This window comes from Phodopus roborovskii, unplaced genomic scaffold (genome assembly GCF_943737965.1).
Source record: "Phodopus roborovskii unplaced genomic scaffold, PHOROB, whole genome shotgun sequence".
Classification (NCBI taxonomy): Eukaryota; Metazoa; Chordata; class Mammalia; order Rodentia; family Cricetidae; genus Phodopus; species Phodopus roborovskii.
In genome coordinates, this window is record NW_026126514.1 from 3,033,627 (window position 1) to 3,053,547 (window position 19,921).

Here is a 19,921-nt window from a genome sequence, read left to right on the forward strand (position 1 = left end):
AAGTAATTCCAAAATTATCTTAGAGTATGGGTCCCCTATGGTACTTAATATTTTATTCAGGTTATGGTTTTTAATTGGCTCCACGCATTGTTTAAGGTTTTTAGTACAAAAAATAAAAACTACACAAACCACATTAAGTTCAAGCCTATAGAAAGGGACTAGTGCATCATCTTTGGAGTTTCCTTCTTTCCCCTTCTAAATTCCATGTGACTTCCACTGCACATGCTCTTCAGCTCTCTTCCCTGGCCGTAGTTCATAAGCATCCATAGACCACAACCTACAACCTACTCTTAGTTTCTTGGTAACAGTCAGATGCATCGAGGGACAGAATCAGAGCTTTGTCGTGCCTTTTTAAAAGTAAGGAGCAAATTACACACAGAGAAGTTAGAAATGTTTTAACTGCTTTTAAACCATTTTAAGTTCACCTTTGAGGACTATAGACAGTGGAGGGACATGGGTAAGGAACAAACGAACAGATCTGCTGGAATATTGTGACAGATAGACTGACAAGTATTTTCTAACGAATTTGTACCAACAGACAGTTTTTGTTTTCTTTCCTGACAGAGCGTGAATTTATTTCGGGATGGTAGCAGCTATGCCATTATAATACGAAAAGGCAACCTTGGCTAGCTTCAGTACCTTATGTAGCATAAGAATAACCTGAATTTTTAAAGCGCCTCTATATGTTTACTGATGATAAACCATTTCCAGTGCAGAAAACAAATCTTTCCCCAAAGAGAAATTCTCCCCCAAATTACTGTGCAGGACCCAATGAATTAGAGCAGATTTGTAGTTTTCCTCATTCTTTTATCTTCTGGCAGCTCTTGTAGCAAACATCTCCCTATAAAATTGGGGTGACCTTGCGAAAGTCACAGAGAGTTGCTTCAGAAATTAAAGGCCATGATTTCTATCGTTCATTGTCTCTCTCTATGCACAGAAGAATACATGAAAAGCTCAACATACTCCCAAACTTGTGATATTTCTAGAAGTCTAAAAAAAAAAGACTGAATACATTTTAAAGCAGTCTCATGAAAGCCAAGAAGCAGATAGTTTCTGAAGTGAGCTGGGGCCCTTGGGACCACCCTAAACCACCTAAATAAATACCGGGGTCTCCTTCAACTTCCCCAAGATCGGCCAGGATCAGGCCTGTGTCTGTGTGGGGCCCACGGAGAAAGGACCCCTCTTGCCCTCGTCTAACTGAGGCTTCTGGCTGAGTGTTGCTCCTAGGTCACTGGCGGGTGAAGTCCAGTTGGTAAGCGATTACCAGGCAGGACTGGCGGTGCGCGCGCGCGCACACACAAACACACACAGAGACAGACAGACAGACACACACACAGAGGCAAGTCCCTGCAACGGAGCTCCCGCACATTCACATTCTTTCCTCCTTTGCATTCCTCAGTGCTCACAGAGACCTTAGACTCTAAGGCTTGGGGAAACTGAATGGAGGAGCGTTCGGCGCCGGTGCCGCGCCTCGCAACGGCTAACACAACACTAAGTTCCTCCGCAGGGCTCTGAGTTAGCGCCAAACACCGGCGGCACGAAGGCTGGGGAGAGGAGAGGAGGGCTGGGAAGGCTCGGCGACCGTGCACGGGCGTGCGGCGCCCAAAGCGTGGAGGATGGGGCGGAGGAGGAGCAGAGCGCGGAGAAAGGGGAGAGCGGAGGAGCGCCACTCACGCCAATGGGTAACAGGGAAAAGGTGAGAAGGAAGGGAGTAGGAGCGGGAACCAATGGACGGCAGAGGCGGAGACGGGAGGGGGCGCGGGGGGGAGGGGCGGAAGCCAATGGGGAGCGGGGCCCGAGCGGGGACGCGGCCCCGCGCGCTCGCGCGCCCCCTCCCCTCCCCTCCCCTCCCCTCCGGCGCGGGAGCTCGCGCCGCCCCGGCTCCCGGGAGACGAGGGCAGGGGCGGGGCCGGACCGGGAGCGCGGCTCGGGAGGCGTCTGGAGGTGAGCGCCGCGGGGCGGGGGATTGTGGGGCGGGCGCGGGCACGCCCGCGCGCCCCCGTGCTGCCCGGGCCGCCCCCGGCCGGGTGTGTGGCTTGGCGCGCGCGCGCGCGTGCTTGCGTTCCGGCGGTGCGCGCCCGGGAGAGATGCTGAGGTAAAGTTCGGGAGAGAGGGAGAGATCCGTCGGCGCGAGGAGCCCGAGTGGCCGCCATTACTGAGCCCAGCGCGGCGGCGGGCGCGGGGGGAAGGGGGAGGGTCGGGGCCGCCGCTGCCGCCGGCGGGAGGGCGGGCGGCCGGGACAGCAGGCAGCGCGAGCCGCGGGGCTCGGGCTTTCGGGGCGTGTGTGGCGGCGAGGGCGCGGGGCGGGGGGAGCGCGCGGGCAGCGAGAGGCGAGCCGAGAGAGGAGGAGGCAGGCGGCGGCGGCGGGAGCGCTCCCCAGGAATGTCGCTGCCGCCGCCACCGCCACCGCCGGGGCCGCTGCCGTTGAGGAGGCGACGGAGGAGACCGGCGTTGTTAGGTAGGACCTCGAGAGCCGGCTGCGCGGGGCCTGCCGCTCCCCGCCCGCCGGGGACCCTCGAGAGCCGCCGCCGCCGGCTGCAACCAGTTCAAGGGGCTGGGGCCAGGCGGCTCGGTGCTCGCAGGCCGGGCCGCGGGGAGACGGGCGGCTGAAGGGCAGAGAGGCCGGAGAGGGGGCGGCTTTCTCCACAGGTGACCTGGCCGGGGTCGGCGGAGGCCTGCGGCTGCTCGCCGAGCTCGCGCCGGCCCCGCCAGGCGTCCGCTCCCCGCGCCACCTTCACTTGTCCGGGGCTTGCTTGGAGGGGGCGCGGGGAAGGAGGGTGGCGGGGTCTGCTGGCTGGACTGCTGCGGCTAACGAGTTCCACCTGGAAGGGGGGAGCGCCGTAAGCGCCGATCGGCAGAAACACGATCTCGCCTGCAAACTTAACCGCCTTTCCGGGCGATCGGCCCTTTCACTTTTTCTCCTTATCGCCTCGACTCCTCCCTAGGTTCTCCACCACATTCCCATCTGCTAAAGCTTGGGGTAGGGAGTGAGAAGTTGCACTGCGCAACCCAAACACAAGACTCCCTCGCGTCGTTCGGCTGCTCCTGGGCCGGGGCTTTTGATCCCGAGTTTTCTTCGCTGGAATAACCTCTAAAATTTCCCTCGGTTCCCAGCAAAGAAAAGTATCGGGGCGGGGGTGGGGGTGGGGAGCAGCTCGGGAGCGCGCGTGCACTTATCCACACATAAATACACTCGCTCACACCCTCCCTCTCCGGCGTTATTGGAAATGCAAGTGAGGTGCGAGCTCTGCGTGTAGCTAAGGCTGAAAGGTGCTAGAAAGTAAGGACAAGCTGTTAGGATGGCTAATAAAATGCCGAGAAAGTTGCAGGGGCGACGTTCATACTTTTACCTTCTGATGGAAATCCAGTTTGGGCCAGCGCTTAGTAAATGGCAAGTAACGTACTAGATCTAAACCAAAATAGTAAGATGAGTGAATTTTTACAAGCATTTCTAACCTTAAATTTTGGCAGTTTGCGTTTTCTTTTGGGAGGGGTGGAAAGCAAGGGCATTTTTCAACACGTCCAAGTGTGAGCAGTGCAGTGTTCTCTGTTTCCTAGTCTTTGTGCATGTTGCCTTCTGCAGGTGTTTGAGGTGGGAATTGCCCATTCTACTTAAATTCAAACCGAGTATCCAATTTGAACAGGATGTTTGGAGATGTTTACCTGCATTGAGGAGACCACTCACGTCATGGACGAGTTCTCTTAATCTCCATTTAAAACAGTCCTTCCGGCACCCATTGCATCCAGATGTTAACTATTCCCGAAAAATATTTTGGTTTCAGTATAGACGTCAGTAAAATGTGTTTGGAAATGTTACTGTCAATTCCAGTTTATACTGCATGGTACTCCTTTTCAGTATTTTTACATCCTGAGATTAATACTGTAGGTGACCAGCTTCCGGAGAAATTTAATTGTAAATTTCTCATTTTGTGCTCTTTTATCCCTTGTATTTGAGCCATATGTCTCCTCCTGTCTATAGAAGGTAGAGTAGAGGAAGAAAGTTGTAAGTGTGGGTCACAAAAACCTGCGAAGGCATTATGAATTGAAAGGCTAAGGATGTGCTTTTTTTTAACTTCAAGAGATTGATCTGATTGATTTAAAACAGAATCCAATAGTATAGGTAATTAGATAACCATTGATTTGGTTGTCTTCTTTTGGGATACGGGATACATTCTTTAACCCTGATCAGCATGCCTTTCCCATTCTTTGCATATTCATTATTAAGAGCATTGGGAGTGGGCTCTGTTACTAGTGGATAGAAAAAAACTCTCACGAAATTGTGTGTGTTGCTTTTTAATAATGTATTTTTGTCCACTTAACCCATTTTGGCAGTTAGATTTTTTTCTTCATGTGGTGCTGGACATTGGAACCAGAACCTTGCACAGTGTTCTACCACAGAACTACATCTCCAGCCCCTTTGAAAGTCTGTCCAATATCTTAATATTTTAGTTCTCTTACGTGGTATTTACCTTGAATATTTTGTTGACCCATCTCCCTTCTTTTTTAAAAGGACATATGTAGTAAATTTTTTTTTTTTTTTTTTTTGGAGACAATCATTTTCACCCTGAAAGTTAAGGTTTTCTATGAAATAAACGCTATATTTGCTTTTTGGAGGTATTGGAAGTTATGGTTCAGGTTTAAATAATAGTTATGTAACACCCCCCCTACACACACACACACACACACACACACACACACACACACACACTGCTGGGAATTGAACCCAGGCCCTTGAGCACACTAGGTAATCACTTACTCTATCAACATCCTTAGGCTTTAACTTTTTTTTAAATTAAACTAAAGTATGTTTCATGAATGCTATACTAAACTTTTCCAATTGTTTATTTGGATACATAGCTTTTTCTTTGCAAATTAAGAAGGCATTGGTTAATTGACTCAAGAAGCAGTCTGTAGTGTTTCATGTTTGTAATAGTCATTAAGTACAAGAAAGAAATGTATCTAAAAAAATAATGAAGGAATTTTAATAAAGTCATATGTCATCCATTTGGTAATTTGTGTAATGAGCCATTTAAGTGCAAGGTTTTGTTGATTTTATCAAACTAGGAGAAAATGTTAGTGTGTCCGGTTGGTGGTGTAGAGTACTTATCTAGCAAGTATGTGCAGGGCCCTTGGTACATTCCCTAGTATTGCAAACAAACTAGAATGAAAGGTTAGAATTTAAAAAAAAAGAAAAAGAATCAAACATGAGAATTTAAAATACATTCTTTCAGGTTCAAACCTCCTGGATTCCATGAGACTTCCTCTGACAAGTCTCCCTCCCAAATTAAAGGCAGTTTCTGTTTTTTAACCCTTGAAAGTTAGTCTGCATTAAGAAGTGCTAAAACCTCTGCTGTATTGTTCATGAATTTGATTATTTTTATTTAGCACTTAATAACATGCCATGGGGATAAAATGATGAATTAGAGGTTAGGACAGTTTGAACTTGAGAGGCAGCAACTAACTGTAAAGGACTAAGTAGATAAAGTACCTGAAGTACAGAAAAGAGAACATTTTTTTTTTTTCTATCATTATGTTTTGGGGAAGCCTTCACAGCAGAGAACATTTTGAGTTCTTTTTACCCCCCCCCTCCCCTTTTTGTGTTCTGGAAGCTGAGTCTCCACAAGGCTGAGAAATAAAACAATAACTTTTCCTCTTACCCTGAGAATTAGAAGTATGACTTAGGAAAAGTTACATGTAACTTTTATTTCATGGTTAAAACATGACCAAAGTTTGTCACTTAGATTTTTCTTAAACTTGCAGCATTATTGCCAAACAGTTGTAAACCCCCCACCCAACTTCAGATTAATCTTGTGAACCTTAGCAAATTTATTGAGCATGTGGGCACTGTAATACTAGAAAGTATATTTGAACTTTGTTGTATGGCCTTAACTCCTCTCAGAGTTTAGAGTTTGTCAGTTTTTATTTTGAAGCCTCCTCTCCATGTGGTATCTCTGTTATGTACATGCAGATGCCCCTGGAGGCCAGAAGAAGACAGAGTGACGTTGAGCTTCTGGGAACCAAACTCTCATTCTCTGCAACAGCAGTACTTGCTCTTAACTGCTGAGCTGTGTCTCCACCCCCAGAGCTTATAGTTTTGAGAGAGAAAAAGAATTTGAGACATGGAACAGTATAAAAATAGTCTAGTGTGAGTCCAATACAGAACAGGTGGATTTGGCTGCAGGACAGCATGTTACAGATTTAAACTTTGCTATGAAGGGCTGGAGATTGGCCTTAACAGTAAGAGCACTCGCTGCTCTTCTGAAGGATCCAGGTTCTAGTCTCAGCACCCATATGGTAGTAACAACCATCTGTAACTCCAGTTTCTGGGGAATCTAATGACCTTTTATGGCCTCCATGGGCATTTCATCCACTTAGTACACAGACATACATGCAGGCAAACTACCTATACACATTAAATAAATAAAACTAAAAAGATATATGAAATGTGGTATAAAGAAATTTCTAAATAAGGTACTATCTGGCCAGGTGGGGGTGGTGCACACCTTTAATCCCAGCACTTGTGAGGCAGATTATCTCTGTGAATTCGAGGCCAGCCTGATCTACGATCTACAAAGCTACACAGAAACTGTGTCTCTAATAGACCCCCCCCAAAAAAAAAACAACAAACAAAAAAAAAGGTACTGTCTGAAAGTAGTATATAGTTAGGATAGTAAGGAAGAAAAAAAAGTCATTAAAGTAATAATGACTATGGACCAAAAAATATGTGGGAAGTGTAGGCCAAATTGGCAAATGAGAAGAAAATGCAAGGTAAAGTGTAAGAACATCATTTTGTATCTCATGAGTAAATTGGACTATTAGGAGAAAACACAGATACAAGAGTAATAAAAAGATGATGGAAAAATAAATATCTGTTCTTTTACTAATTAAATACTTTGTGGGTACTGCTTCTATTTTTACCTTTTCAAAGCCAAGGTGACACTTCTTTTTGGCTGTTGACTATTTAAGGAAATGGCTGCAGAGTATGGGATTCTTCAGATTATTTCTAGGAATACCCAGATGGTCTTGATTTTTCTGAACTTTATGGTCTTATTAGTCATCTTGCCCTTACCTCATTTCATTACCAAGTTCCGTGTCTTTGTAGATAACACCTGAACTCAGGTGTTATCACCATCTGTTGCTAAAACTGATTAGCTTTTCATTGAGAAACATTGACTCATTTATTTCATATGTCTAGCGCCAGTCACGCAGCACTCTGGCATTGTTCTTTTCAGTTCTGCTGAGAGAGTTTAGGTGCTTAAGCATACAGTCTTTATCCATTTTGTGGGCTTTGTATCCCATCAGATTCAGTCTTGTATTCTACTTTTAGACTCTTCTGTTTCATTTTTAAAAGATCTACTTCCTGCTTGCCCGTTTAAAGGATATATTATAAATATAACCAAATTTCTCTACTTTCCGGTATGGTTGCTGTGCTTAGTTCACTCCATATTAATCACACATCTGTAATATCTTCTCTTTGAAAACCAAACCCTATCACATATTTTATTCATATTATTTGTGTTCACAAAAATTTTTTATCTCAGGACTAGGGAAGTGGCTCATTGGCTAAAAAGCGCTGGCTACTCTTGTGGAGGACCTGGGTTTGATTCCCAGTACACATGTCTGCTTAGCTTATAGTTGTCCTGGTACCCTCTTTTAGCTTCTATAGGCATTGGGTACACATGTGGTGCATGTGTGTGTGTGTGTGTGTATGTATACATATATATACATACACACACACACACACATACAGGCAAAATACTTAAACACATAAAATACAAGTAAAAAATTCATCTAAGGTTTGTAAATTTTGACCTTTGGGTCCAATCTAGCCTATTTATTTCTCTGCAGTTCCCCTTTACATTGTGAAATAGCTGTCAAAATTATAATAATGTTTTGAGATATATGAAACTTGTATAGAATTCAAATGTCTAAGTGTCTAAATTATAATATATCAAGATCATTTTATTTTCAACTCAAGTAGTTGGACAGACACTAGACAGTATGCAAAGCCTACTTAGTGCCCAACCATTATGGAAAAAAGTTTTCCAAACCTTGGCCTATAATAGCTTATGACTTACCTTTAATTTGTTTGGAATCATACTACATTTTTCAATACACACACATACACACACACACACACACACACATACACACACATAAAATTGCTTTTATCTCCTTAGCTATAGTTCTATAAAGATATGTGTGGGGAGAGGATTGTTAGTGATAATGGAGTTTTTTGTTTATTTTTAAGGCAATGGCTTCCAAATTGCCATTTAGCCAAGGGTAACCTTGAATTTCTGATCCTCCTGCCTTTGCTTTCGGTGATTGTGCTGTGATTACAGGTACATATCACTGTACTTGTTTATCTTTTAGACTTACTGAGGCAGGCTTTTTTAGTTTAGGCTGTTTCAAAACTTTCTGTGTAGATAAGACTGAATGTGCCTTCTGCCTCAGCTTCCCAGATGATGAAGTTACAGACAATGGATCACCTTGACCAGCAAGATTCTATATATGGTATTGAAAATGATTTTTAGCCTCTCAACACCTTTTTAAAAACTGTCCAATGTTTTTAAACCCTGTACCCCTTTCTGTGATGATTGGGCTTGCTACTTTTCCCATCTTTTAATAAAAGAACCACTGAGATGGTTCAGTGTTTATGTCACATGGTGGAAAACTACACATTTTCCTCTGATCTATCCACACACCAGTACTATATATACAAATAAATGAAATTTAAAATGTTGCAGAACCTTGCTTATAGTTATTCACATAATGAAAATGATGGGTCCTCCTCTGTGTAACAATACAAGTACAAAGAGTAAAAGGATTCCCTTCTCCTACTCTTAGTGTTTCAAAGAGGGGTGAGCATATCATAGTACTGGCTTTACTGGACTTCTTATAGTAAGTACCTTTGGACCTTCTAAGTCTCTGATATAAGCTTAAGCAGGTAGTGGCTAAACATAGGCACTATAACTTAGGTTATAGAAATGGGATTCCCTTGCATGCTTTTATTTCCACTATAGAATAAGAAAATAGACAAGTATGAGTTTGGAATAAAATTCTTATAAAGGCATTGGGAAACATCGTGTTGTCAGAGAAAGATGTAGATTAAATAATAAGGTCTGCAGTTACTTTGTTTGGAAATAGTTTAGCTGGTTTACAGTTGCTTTCATCAATGACTACCCCCCCACACACAGTAATTTGAAATGTCGAAAGACTTTTGTTGAATAGAGCTTAGGAAGCCCAGGGTCCCTGCTTAGATCCCTTACCCTCCACCTCCTGGAAATACTTTACTATTTATAAACCTGTAGTATATGTTAACGATCAAACTATAGGTCTTAGAAAGACGCTGGACATTTTACATTAAGATATTCTTATTAGATTTTGTAGGTTTATAGCAGTCTGTGTCAACAATTGTGACTTCAGAAATTTATGATGGTTTTAGAGTTGAGTGCACTGAGCCTGAAGATTGGGTCACTTACTACTTGCTAAAATTTATTGTGTCCCTCTTGTGTCAGGTATTCTGGAAGCTTGAAGATTGGGTAAAAACAGAGAGTTCCAGAATTTGCAGGTAGTCACTACATAATTGTTTTAAAAGTTTTGGAAAATTTGCTTCATTCGATTATAGTCTTGTCTAAAGACCAGTTCATAGAATTGGCTTCTCGCAGCTACATTACATCTAAAGAGTGTGTGCTTTTGTGGCAGAAATCTTACTTCTAAGGTAAAATATAATACATCATTGATTTTTGTTAAGAATTGCATTGTTGATTACTCAGGTATCTTACATATGCAAAATGTTATATATTTTTGTTCATAACATTGATAAATTTGTCAGTAAGAACTAGCAACATGAACAGAAGTAATATACCAAGTTTACACTATTTTTTTAGTATGTAATTTTCTTTTTTCTCTCAAGTTATTCTGGACAAGTTTGCCTTAGCATATAGATCATAAGATGATCTTTGTGTTATGAATGCTTAGTTATATTGGGTATTTCAGATTGAATTATAAAGTAATTATAAAGTTATTTCTGTATAATCAGGTCTTAGAAATGTAATTTCCTATAATAAGTACTGTGAATTTAAAACAGACTAATATTTAAAATCAGTTACATTCAGGATTGTATTTATTTCTAGATTTTTAAGCTTAGCACTCATTTTATGTGTGTGAGTGCTTTGCCTGCAGCATGAATGGGCATTATATGCCTGCAGTACCTGTGGAGGCCAGAAGAGGATGTCAGAACCCCTGGAACTGTAGTGATGGGTAGTTGTGAGCTGCTGGGAATGGAACTTAGGTCCTCCACTAGAGCAGCAAGTATTCTTAGCTGCTGAGCCATCTCTAGTTTTAAATATTATAAATAAAACATATGATTATTCTGGTCACGTATATTATTATGCATAATAATTTACTTTGATTCAGATATATCGTTTTGGAAAAGTTTTCATCTCCATATTAAGATCTATGATTCTGTTGTGTGAAGTACTTTTAGGCTTGTGGGCTATACTAGAGCAGTGAACATATAGCTTTATGCCTTTTTGGCTCTTCAGTTAAATCTGGAATGAAATGGAAGAAGGGTTGAGTTAATGACATAATAATTATGTTACATGGTAGTTTTGGAAATATTAGTGAAAGTGCAAAGGCAGGAATGTGTTGCTTCCTGTTGTGTGTCTCAGTGTCACTGAAGCAGAATGAGAATTTGAGAAAATGTTATTAGAGTAGCTCAGATATATGAAAACACTGTAGAAGGCAGATAATGTAGATTAGAATATTGAGGACTTGGCTTTTCCTTTTAAAAGTACTGGAAAATTTTGAATGGAAGGTTCTAGTTTATATTTTAGCAAGCTTTGGATGCTCGGATATTAACAGATCAGAGAAAGGGAACAGAAATTATGCAAAGAAATGAAATTAGAATCATTCACCAAACATTATGAAGACTAGAATCTAGGTTATTATAGTAAAGGTATCAGAAACTGCTAATTTACATGTGTATTTTAAAGATAGAACCAGTAGAACAAAGCAAAACATTGTAAAGCTATAAACATTTTGAAAATTATACTTTTTATTATTAAATGCAACAATTTTATGAAAAGGGATAAAAGTTTTATTTAAAGGTTAATGTTTATAGATTATGTGTCTTAATTGACAGTAACTGTATATATATGGAATGCAGTGTGGCATTTTAGTATATGTGATAAATGCTTGCATCAGGATAATTGGCATAGCTCTATCACCTTAAGTTTTTTTTTTTTTTTTTTTTTTTTTTTTGGTTTTGGTATTAAAAACAATCTGAATTCCTTGTATTGGTTTGCTGTTTGATACTGTTATAAAGTGCAGACCAGAACCAACTTGAGGAGAGAAGGGTTTATTTGGCTTATACATTTCAATCACAGCTCATCATTGAGGAAATCAGAGCAGTAATTCAAGAGGAGCAGAGGCAAGAACCATGAAGGAAAACTTACAGGCTTATTTTCCCTTGCAGCTTGCTCAGTTACCTTTCTTACACAGTCCATATCCATTGATCAGTCTAATGGAGGCAGTTCTCAGTTTTGGTTCTTTCTTAGGCATGTCTGGCTAACAGCCAAGATTGACTATTGCAAGTTTAACTCCTTGTCAGCTTGACACACAAACACATCATCATGAAATCTGTAACCTTTCCTTTCTTTGCTCCCTATGGCTTGTAGTAATATTAATATTACAATATAAACACAGTCTAACTTCTAAAAGTTTCAGTCTTTAAAAATTTTAATACTTTAATAAAAGTCCAGATTCTCTTTAAGATTCAAAGTCTCTTAACTGTGGGTTCCTGTAAAATCTAAAACAATGTTTATTTTAAGAGAAAAGAAGAACCTGAGTATAGTTATAATCAAATAAAACCCAAACCAAAGTCCAGTGAAAGGTCTGTGTCTTGACTCCACCACACACAGTCCATGCAGCTTGTTTCCTGTCTCAGGCCAAGTCCACTATGCATCTAACCCTGTCCTTTGTAGTCATCCTATGGTCCTGGCATCTCCAGTATAGTAGAGTCTCCATGGTAACAGATTCTGTCTTCACCAGTGGCCTCTCTTGGCTTCATAAAGTATCAAGCCACAGGTGCTGTCCATGACTCTTTCAGCCATGGGGTTTCTACTGCAACTGAAGCTGAACTTTCACCAATAGCCTCTCCTGTCTCTCTTCAAGGAATCTTTGACCTTGCCATATAGTGCCAGGCCTCAGCTGGTCTCTGTGACCTCTTCATGGCTTCAAAACCAGTACCATATGGAAGACTTACACATTGCCAAGTTTTGCTTTCTGCTTGAAATACAGCTCCTAGATCCACCTCCAACTGTTTGCTTACTCTGAGGAATTACTTCCCAGCTTTCACCTCAGTGATGCTGGTCTCTTATTGATCATAGTTCATTATTCAGCACCTGCTAATCAACATTGATTGTCCCAGTAAAGCAAAGATTCTACTTATATAGATTCTTAATTAAAATGTCATAGGAAAGTAGTAGAGTCCGAGAGACTCAGATGTTCTCTGAAACTTCACAAGCCAGGCCTTCGTCTGCATTTCTATCCACATCTTCCAGGCTTCAGCAACAGTTCACTAAATTCTGGATCACTCAGTGGTTTTTCTACTGGCTCAAATGAGCCACAATCCTCCCCCAAACAAGGTCAGGTTCATTACAATACCCCACTTTCTTGGTGTGATTCTGCTAAAGTTTGTTTCTCTGTTACTGATAAAACACTGACCAAAATAAACTTGAGGAAGAAAGGGTTTATTTGATATACAGGCTATAGTAAATTACTGAGGGCAGTCAGGGCAGGAACTGTGGAGGGAAGCCCAGTAGTGGCTTATTTACCTTAGCTTGCTTAGGTACTTTGTATGCTCTTGTCCACCTTCCTTCAATAGGAAAGGCCCTCCTGTGTCAGTTAACAAAGTGTCCCACAGATACACCCACAGCCCCATTCTAATGGAAGCAGTTCCTCTATTGAGGTGCCTTTTTTTTTTTCCAGGAGTGCCAAGTCAACAACCAAAATTAGCCATATACCACCCTACTAGCTATTTTAAAATATTTGTCAATTCTGATTAGCCAGCTGTGGTGTAGAACATTAGCGGTTACTCCTATCCTCTCTTTAGTTTTCTCTTCCCTCTTTTACTCTGGCTCCAGTTAGTAGTATTCTAGTCTCTAAAAAATATTTTAGGTTAAATTGTGAATTCTTAAGAATCTGTTTTTTTATTTGTCTAGATTTCTTGTATAGCTTTTAATTTATAAAAAAAAGCCACTTAATGTTATTAAACTTTATTTAAAATAGAATACAATATATGAATGCCCTAGGAGTGTTTTACATGTATATTAATTTCTGTATAGGTAATTGATATTTTTGACATAACTTTCTTGTCAGAAAACTTAGGTTTCTAAGATAACCGTTAAAGAATAATAAGAGCCTTCACTGCATACTGTTAAAAGCAAAACTGATTGAATATGTAAAAACTGATCCAAACTGTAATTTCATGCAGGCTGTTACTATCTTCTTGCGTTCCTCATAAGTAAAAATAAGTTTATTAAATGTTATGAGACTTAAGTTACTGTGTATGAAAGTAAAGTTTTACAAGAAAGAAGCTAAATGTATTATTGACCCATGCTGGTTATATTTGAAAAAAAATTTCAAATTAAATTTAAACAACATATAGTTGAAGAGCAGTGTTCTGATCATAGTTTATTATTAGAGATTTTTGTTCTTTGCCCTTTAAAAAAATACCAAAGTTACTTTGACTAATTAATGGAGGATAATTTTGATCTGGTTATTAGAGACCAATGGGATTCGTATGAGACTGCAGTTTTATTTTCTAGACTGGGCTTTCTCCAACTATTTCTCATACTAAGATTTCTATGTTAATTTCCTAGTAAATAAAGAAGACTCTGATGAGTGTTGAGAAAAGGAGAACTATTTACCTAATATTGCTGTTTCCCTTTTCTAAGTGAATTTTTCAACCATAACAAAAATCACTGTGGTGATTCATGTCATAAGCTTGGGAGTTGGCTTCAAAGTAGTTTATCTGACAGCTGTGCTAGAAGGATGGACTGGGAAGTTCCTCACTTGTCTGTCTGATTGACAGTTTACTGAGAATTGGTGTGAAAACCACGAGTTACAGAAACTTTCTTATTTTTAATGTAAATTTTAATATTTATTCAGAAATCATCACTGTCTGATTAGGATGTGCAGAAGCTTTAAAATTAAACTCCATTTGGTTCAGTCTCAATATAAGAGTTAATTATCATTTAGGTAAAAAGCTTTTTACTTCCCAGTGACCAGTGATGTGATGACTTATATAAAACTCAGATATACTCATTTTCATTTATTATTATCTCCCTTTATTTATTATTATTATTTTATTTTTTGGTTTTTTTTTTTTTTTTTTTTTTTTGAGACAGGGCTTTTCTGTATTGTTTTGGAACCTGTCCTGGAACTAGCTCTGTAGACCAGAGATCCGCTTGCTTCTGCCTCACGAGTGCTGGGATTAAAGCCGTGTACCACCAATGCCCAGCTAATCCCCCTTTATTTTAAACTTGCAAAATATTTTTTATGGTAATGCTTTTTTCTGTTTCTTACCTTCCCATTTTAAGCTAAAGAATACACATATAAATGTATATGTGTGTGTATATATACATATATATATACATATATGTATAACATGTCTACATGTTTGTATGTGTATATAAGTGTATACATATTTGTGTATATATGTGTGTGTATATATGTGTATATACATACATACATACATACATACATACAGTTAGTTAGTTTTGGGGTTGCTGTAGGATAACAAGTGAATTTGCTGGTTTGGAACATCAAAAATGGACCCACAAATATTAGGCAGGTTGTCTACCACTAAGTTACATCTCCCAGCTCCAAGTCTGAACTCTGTAAGCCATGCTATCCAGAGTTACATTGTATTTGGATAAGCATATATAAGAGATATTACTAAAAGTATGAGCATTTTGGTAGAGAATAGGTTTGAGTTAAAAAGGTTTTCTGCTTTATTAACTTGTTCTCTCCTTTTTCCTCTTTGTTTTGCTCTGTTCTCTCAATTTTGGGAGGAGCATGAACTCTATAGGTTTCACAGGAGTATTGAAACTTCTTGGGAAAATAAAAACAAACTAAAATTCAAAACTCCTGGCAAAATAGATTTTGAGGAATTCTGTTACCTGAAGCTAGTTATTTTACACTTTTAAGTCATGAGGCTAGAAAGACAGCTGTTTAAAGGACTTGCTTAGAGCATGTTAGGGTTAGGGTCTTGATTTTATTCCTGACACAGTAAGAAACAAAACTGAATAAAAGTTGTAAGGCAGTTGCTAAAGCAGTATAGTTACTACTAACATATTACAGAAGGAAGGAAAATTAAAGGAGTGGAAAAGATTAGTTATTTCCTCAATTCTATAGGATAGAATAATTAGAAGCAGAACTAATGTTTGGTTAATAGAGGCTTTTGAGAGTTTATTTTAAAGCTTGTAAGCCATTAGATTTATATACTTAATATTTTATTGTTTAAATTTGAGGCCATTTATTAAATTATAAATTGTTATGTGGTTTCTTTACATATATGCAACATTATTAGAATTATTACATAATACTTTGTTATGGATATTGTTACTTTGTACTCCTGTAAATCACATAAGATTTTCATTTTTTTTTTTTTTTTTTTTTTTTTTCTCTTTTTCTAGGAAGATGATCCATATGATCTTGAAGACCTTTCTTTGGTGATGAAGGAACTACAAAGAACCAAATATAATTCTGAAATCCAAGAGCTGTATTTTGAGATGGTTTTATTTTCAGAATGAAAAGTATATATGGTTACCTTTATGAATGTAGAGACATGAGAAAAGAGTTATGATGGCAAAAAACAAAGAGCCTCGTCCCCCATCCTATACTGTCAGTGTAGTTGGACTCTCTGGGACTGAAAAAGACAAGGGCAACTGTGGAGTTGGAAAATCGTGTTTGTGCAATCGATTTGTACGTTCAAAAGCAGATGAATATTATCCAGAGCATACTTCTGTGCTTAGCACCATTGACTTTGGAGGACGAGTAGTAAACAATGACCACTTTTTATACTGGGGTGACATAACACAAAGTGGTGAAGATGGAGTAGAATGCAAAATTCATGTCATTGAACAAACAGAGTTCATTGATGACCAGACTTTCTTGCCTCATCGAAGTACAAATTTACAACCATACATAAAACGTGCAGCTGCCTCCAAATTGCAGTCAGCAGAAAAACTAATGTACATTTGCACAGATCAGCTAGGCTTGGAGCAAGACTTTGAACAGAAGCAAATGCCTGAAGGAAAGCTCAATGTAGATGGATTTTTGTTGTGTATTGATGTAAGTCAAGGATGTAATAGGAAGTTTGATGATCAACTTAAATTTGTGAATAACCTTTTTGTCCAGCTATCAAAATCCAAAAAGCCTGTGATAATAGCAGCAACTAAATGTGATGAATGTGTGGATCATTATCTTAGAGAAGTTCAAGCATTTGCTTCAAACAAAAAGAACCTTCTTGTAGTGGAAACCTCAGCACGATTTAATGTCAACATTGAGACATGTTTCACTGCATTAGTACAAATGTTGGATAAAACTCGTGGCAAACCTAAAATTATTCCCTATCTGGATGCTTATAAAACACAGAGACAACTTGTTGTCACAGCAACAGATAAGTTTGAAAAACTTGTGCAGACTGTGAGAGATTATCATGCAACTTGGAAAACTGTTAGTAATAAATTAAAAAATCATCCTGATTATGAAGAATACATCAACTTAGAGGGAACAAGAAAGGCCAGAAATACATTCTCAAAGCATATAGAACAACTCAAACAGGAACATATAAGGAAAAGGAGAGAAGAATATATAAGTACTTTACCAAGGGCTTTTAATACTCTCTTGCCTGATCTAGAAGAAATTGAACACTTGAATTGGTTGGAAGCTTTGAAGTTAATGGAAAAGAGAGCAGATTTCCAGTTATGTTTTGTGGTGCTAGAAAAAACACCTTGGGATGAAACTGACCATATAGACAAAATAAATGATAGACGGATCCCATTCGACCTCCTGAGCACTTTAGAAGCGGAAAAGGTCTATCAGAACCATGTACAACATTTGATATCAGAGAAAAGAAGAATAGAAATGAAGGAGAAATTCAAGAAGACTTTAGAAAAAATTCAGTTCATTTCACCTGGGCAACCATGGGAGGAAGTTATGTGTTTTGTTATGGAGGATGAAGCATTCAAATACATCACTGAGGCTGATAGCAAAGAAGTATATGGTAGGCATCAGCGAGAGATAGTTGAAAAAGCCAAAGAAGAGTTTCAGGAAATGCTTTTTGAGCATTCTGAACTTTTTTATGATTTAGATCTTAATGCAACACCAAGTACAGACAAAATGAGTGAAATTCATACAGTTCTAAGTGAAGAACCTAGATACAAAGCTTTACAGAAACTTGCACCTGATAGGGAATCTCTTCTACTTAAGCATATAGGATTTGTTTATCATCCCACTAAAGAAACCTGCCTCAGTGGCCAATACTGTACAGACATTAAAGTGGAGCACTTACTTGCCAGTAGTCTTTTACAGTTGGATCATGGCCGCTTGCGCTTGTATCATGATAGTACCAATATAGACAAAGTTAATCTTTTCATTTTAGGGAAAGATGGCCTTGCCCAGGAACTAGCAAATGAGATAAGGACTCAATCCACTGATGATGAGTATGCCTTAGATGGAAAAATTTATGAACTTGATCTTCGGCCTGTTGATGCCAAATCGCCTTACATTTTGAGTCAGTTATGGACTGCAGCCTTTAAACCACATGGGTGCTTCTGTGTATTTAATTCCATTGAGTCACTGAGTTTTATTGGGGAATTTATTGGAAAAATAAGAACTGAAGCCTCTCAGATCAGAAAAGATAAATATATGGCTAATCTTCCATTTACATTAATTCTTGCTAATCAGAGGGACTCCATCAGTAAAAATCTTCCAATTCTTAGACACCAAGGACAGCAGTTGGCCAACAAATTGCAGTGTCCTTTTGTAGATGTACCTACTGGGACATATCCTCGTAAATTTAATGAATTACAAATAAAGCAAGCTCTAAGAGGAGTATTGGAATCAGTTAAACACAATTTAGATGTGGTGAGCCCAGTTCCTATCAATAAGGATGTGTCAGAAGCAGACTTGAGAATTGTCATGTGTGCCATGTGTGGTGACCCATTTAGTGTGGATCTTATTCTTTCACCTTTCCTTGATTCTCACTCTTGCAGTGCTGCTCAAGCTGGACAGAATAATTCCTTAATGCTTGACAAAATTATTGGTGAAAAAAGGAGGCGAATACAGATCACAATATTGTCATACCACTCCTCAATTGGAGTAAGAAAAGATGAACTGGTTCATGGATATATATTAGTTTATTCTGCAAAACGGAAAGCGTCAATGGGAATGCTTCGTGCATTTTTGTCAGAAGTTCAAGATACCATTCCTGTACAGCTAGTGGCAGTTACTGACAGTCAAGCAGATTTTTTTGAAAACGAAGCTATCAAGGAGTTAATGACTGAAGGAGAACATATTGCAACTGAGATAACTGCCAAATTTACAGCATTGTATTCTTTATCTCAATATCATCGGCAGACTGAGGTCTTTACCCTGTTTTTCAGTGATGTTCTAGAGAAAAAAAATATGATAGAAAATTCCTATTTGTCTGATAACACAAGGGAATCCACCCATCAAAGTGAGGATGTTTTTCTCCCATCTCCAAGAGACTGTTTTCCCTATAACAACTACCCTGATTCAGATGACGATACAGAAGCACCACCTCCTTATAGTCCAATTGGGGATGATGTACAGTTGCTTCCAACACCCAGTGACCGTTCCAGATACAGGTTAGATTTGGAAGGAAATGAGTATCCTGTTCATAGCACCCCAAACTGTCATGATCATGAACGTAACCATAAAGTGCCTCCACCTATTAAACCTAAACCAATTGTACCTAAAACAAATGTGAAAAAACTAGATCCAAACCTTTTAAAAACAATTGAAGCAGGTATTGGTAAAAATCCAAGAAAGCAGATTCCTCGGGTGGCACACCCTGAAGATATGGATTCTTCGGATAACTACTCGGAACCCCTTGACACAATTTTCAAACAGAAGGGCTATTCTGATGAGATTTATGTTGTCCCAGATGATAGTCAGAATCGAGTTATTAAAATTCGAAACTCATATGTAAACAGCACTCAAGGAGATGAAGAAAATGGGTTTTCTGATAGAACCTCGAAAGGTCATGGGGAACGTAGGCCTTCAAAATACAAATACAAATCTAAAACTTTGTTCAGTAAAGCCAAGTCGTACTATAGAAGAACACATTCAGATGCAAGTGATGATGAGGCTTTCACTACTTCTAAAACGAAAAGAAAAGGAAGGCATCGTGGGAGTGAAGAAGATCCACTACTTTCACCTGTTGAAACTTGGAAAGGTGGTATTGATAATCCTGCAATCACATCTGACCAGGAGGTAGATGATAAGAAGATGAAGAAGAAAACCCACAAAGTAAAGGAAGATAAAAAGGTACGTTTCATTTATATTTATAAAGGTTGCTTGCTTTTGTCTTAAAAGGAAAAAAAAAAAGATCTATTTAAGGTAACGAGTTTGACTTTAATTAAGAACTTAAGATCAGTAAGTGTATCTGTTGAATTTTTATAAATTTAAAACATTTTGTAGGGTCAGATTTCTTTTAAAAATATAAATGAATTTTATTTTTCTTTTTTGGAATAGAAGTTTTATATTCTTCAGTATGAAAATTGTGGGAGGATGTTTATTTTGTCTTTTACATTTTCAGTAACTTAATTCATTTAATGGTATTAAGCATTAGACCCTTTATGTATTTCATATTGGTATTAAAGTT

General features: G+C 39.1%; 1 protein-coding gene across 4 annotated transcripts in view; it reads left to right on the forward strand.

Moving 5' to 3' along the window:
- The first annotated feature begins 1,858 nt into the window (after positions 1 to 1,858).
- Arhgap5 (Rho GTPase activating protein 5) overlaps positions 1,859 to 19,921 on the forward strand; it is a 72,702-nt gene continuing 54,639 nt past the window's right edge. The window contains exons 1-2 of one of the 4 annotated variants that reach the window (XM_051195829.1): positions 1,859 to 1,944; positions 15,705 to 19,584. In XM_051195829.1, coding sequence (XP_051051786.1) covers positions 15,871 to 19,584 — 3,714 coding nt within the window. In that variant the 5' untranslated portion in view covers positions 1,859 to 1,944; positions 15,705 to 15,870. Of the gene's footprint in view, positions 1,945 to 2,058; positions 2,096 to 2,352; positions 2,459 to 15,704; positions 19,585 to 19,921 lie in introns of those variants that run through there. The other 3 variants (XM_051195825.1, XM_051195827.1, XM_051195826.1) reach the window with 3 other exon arrangements.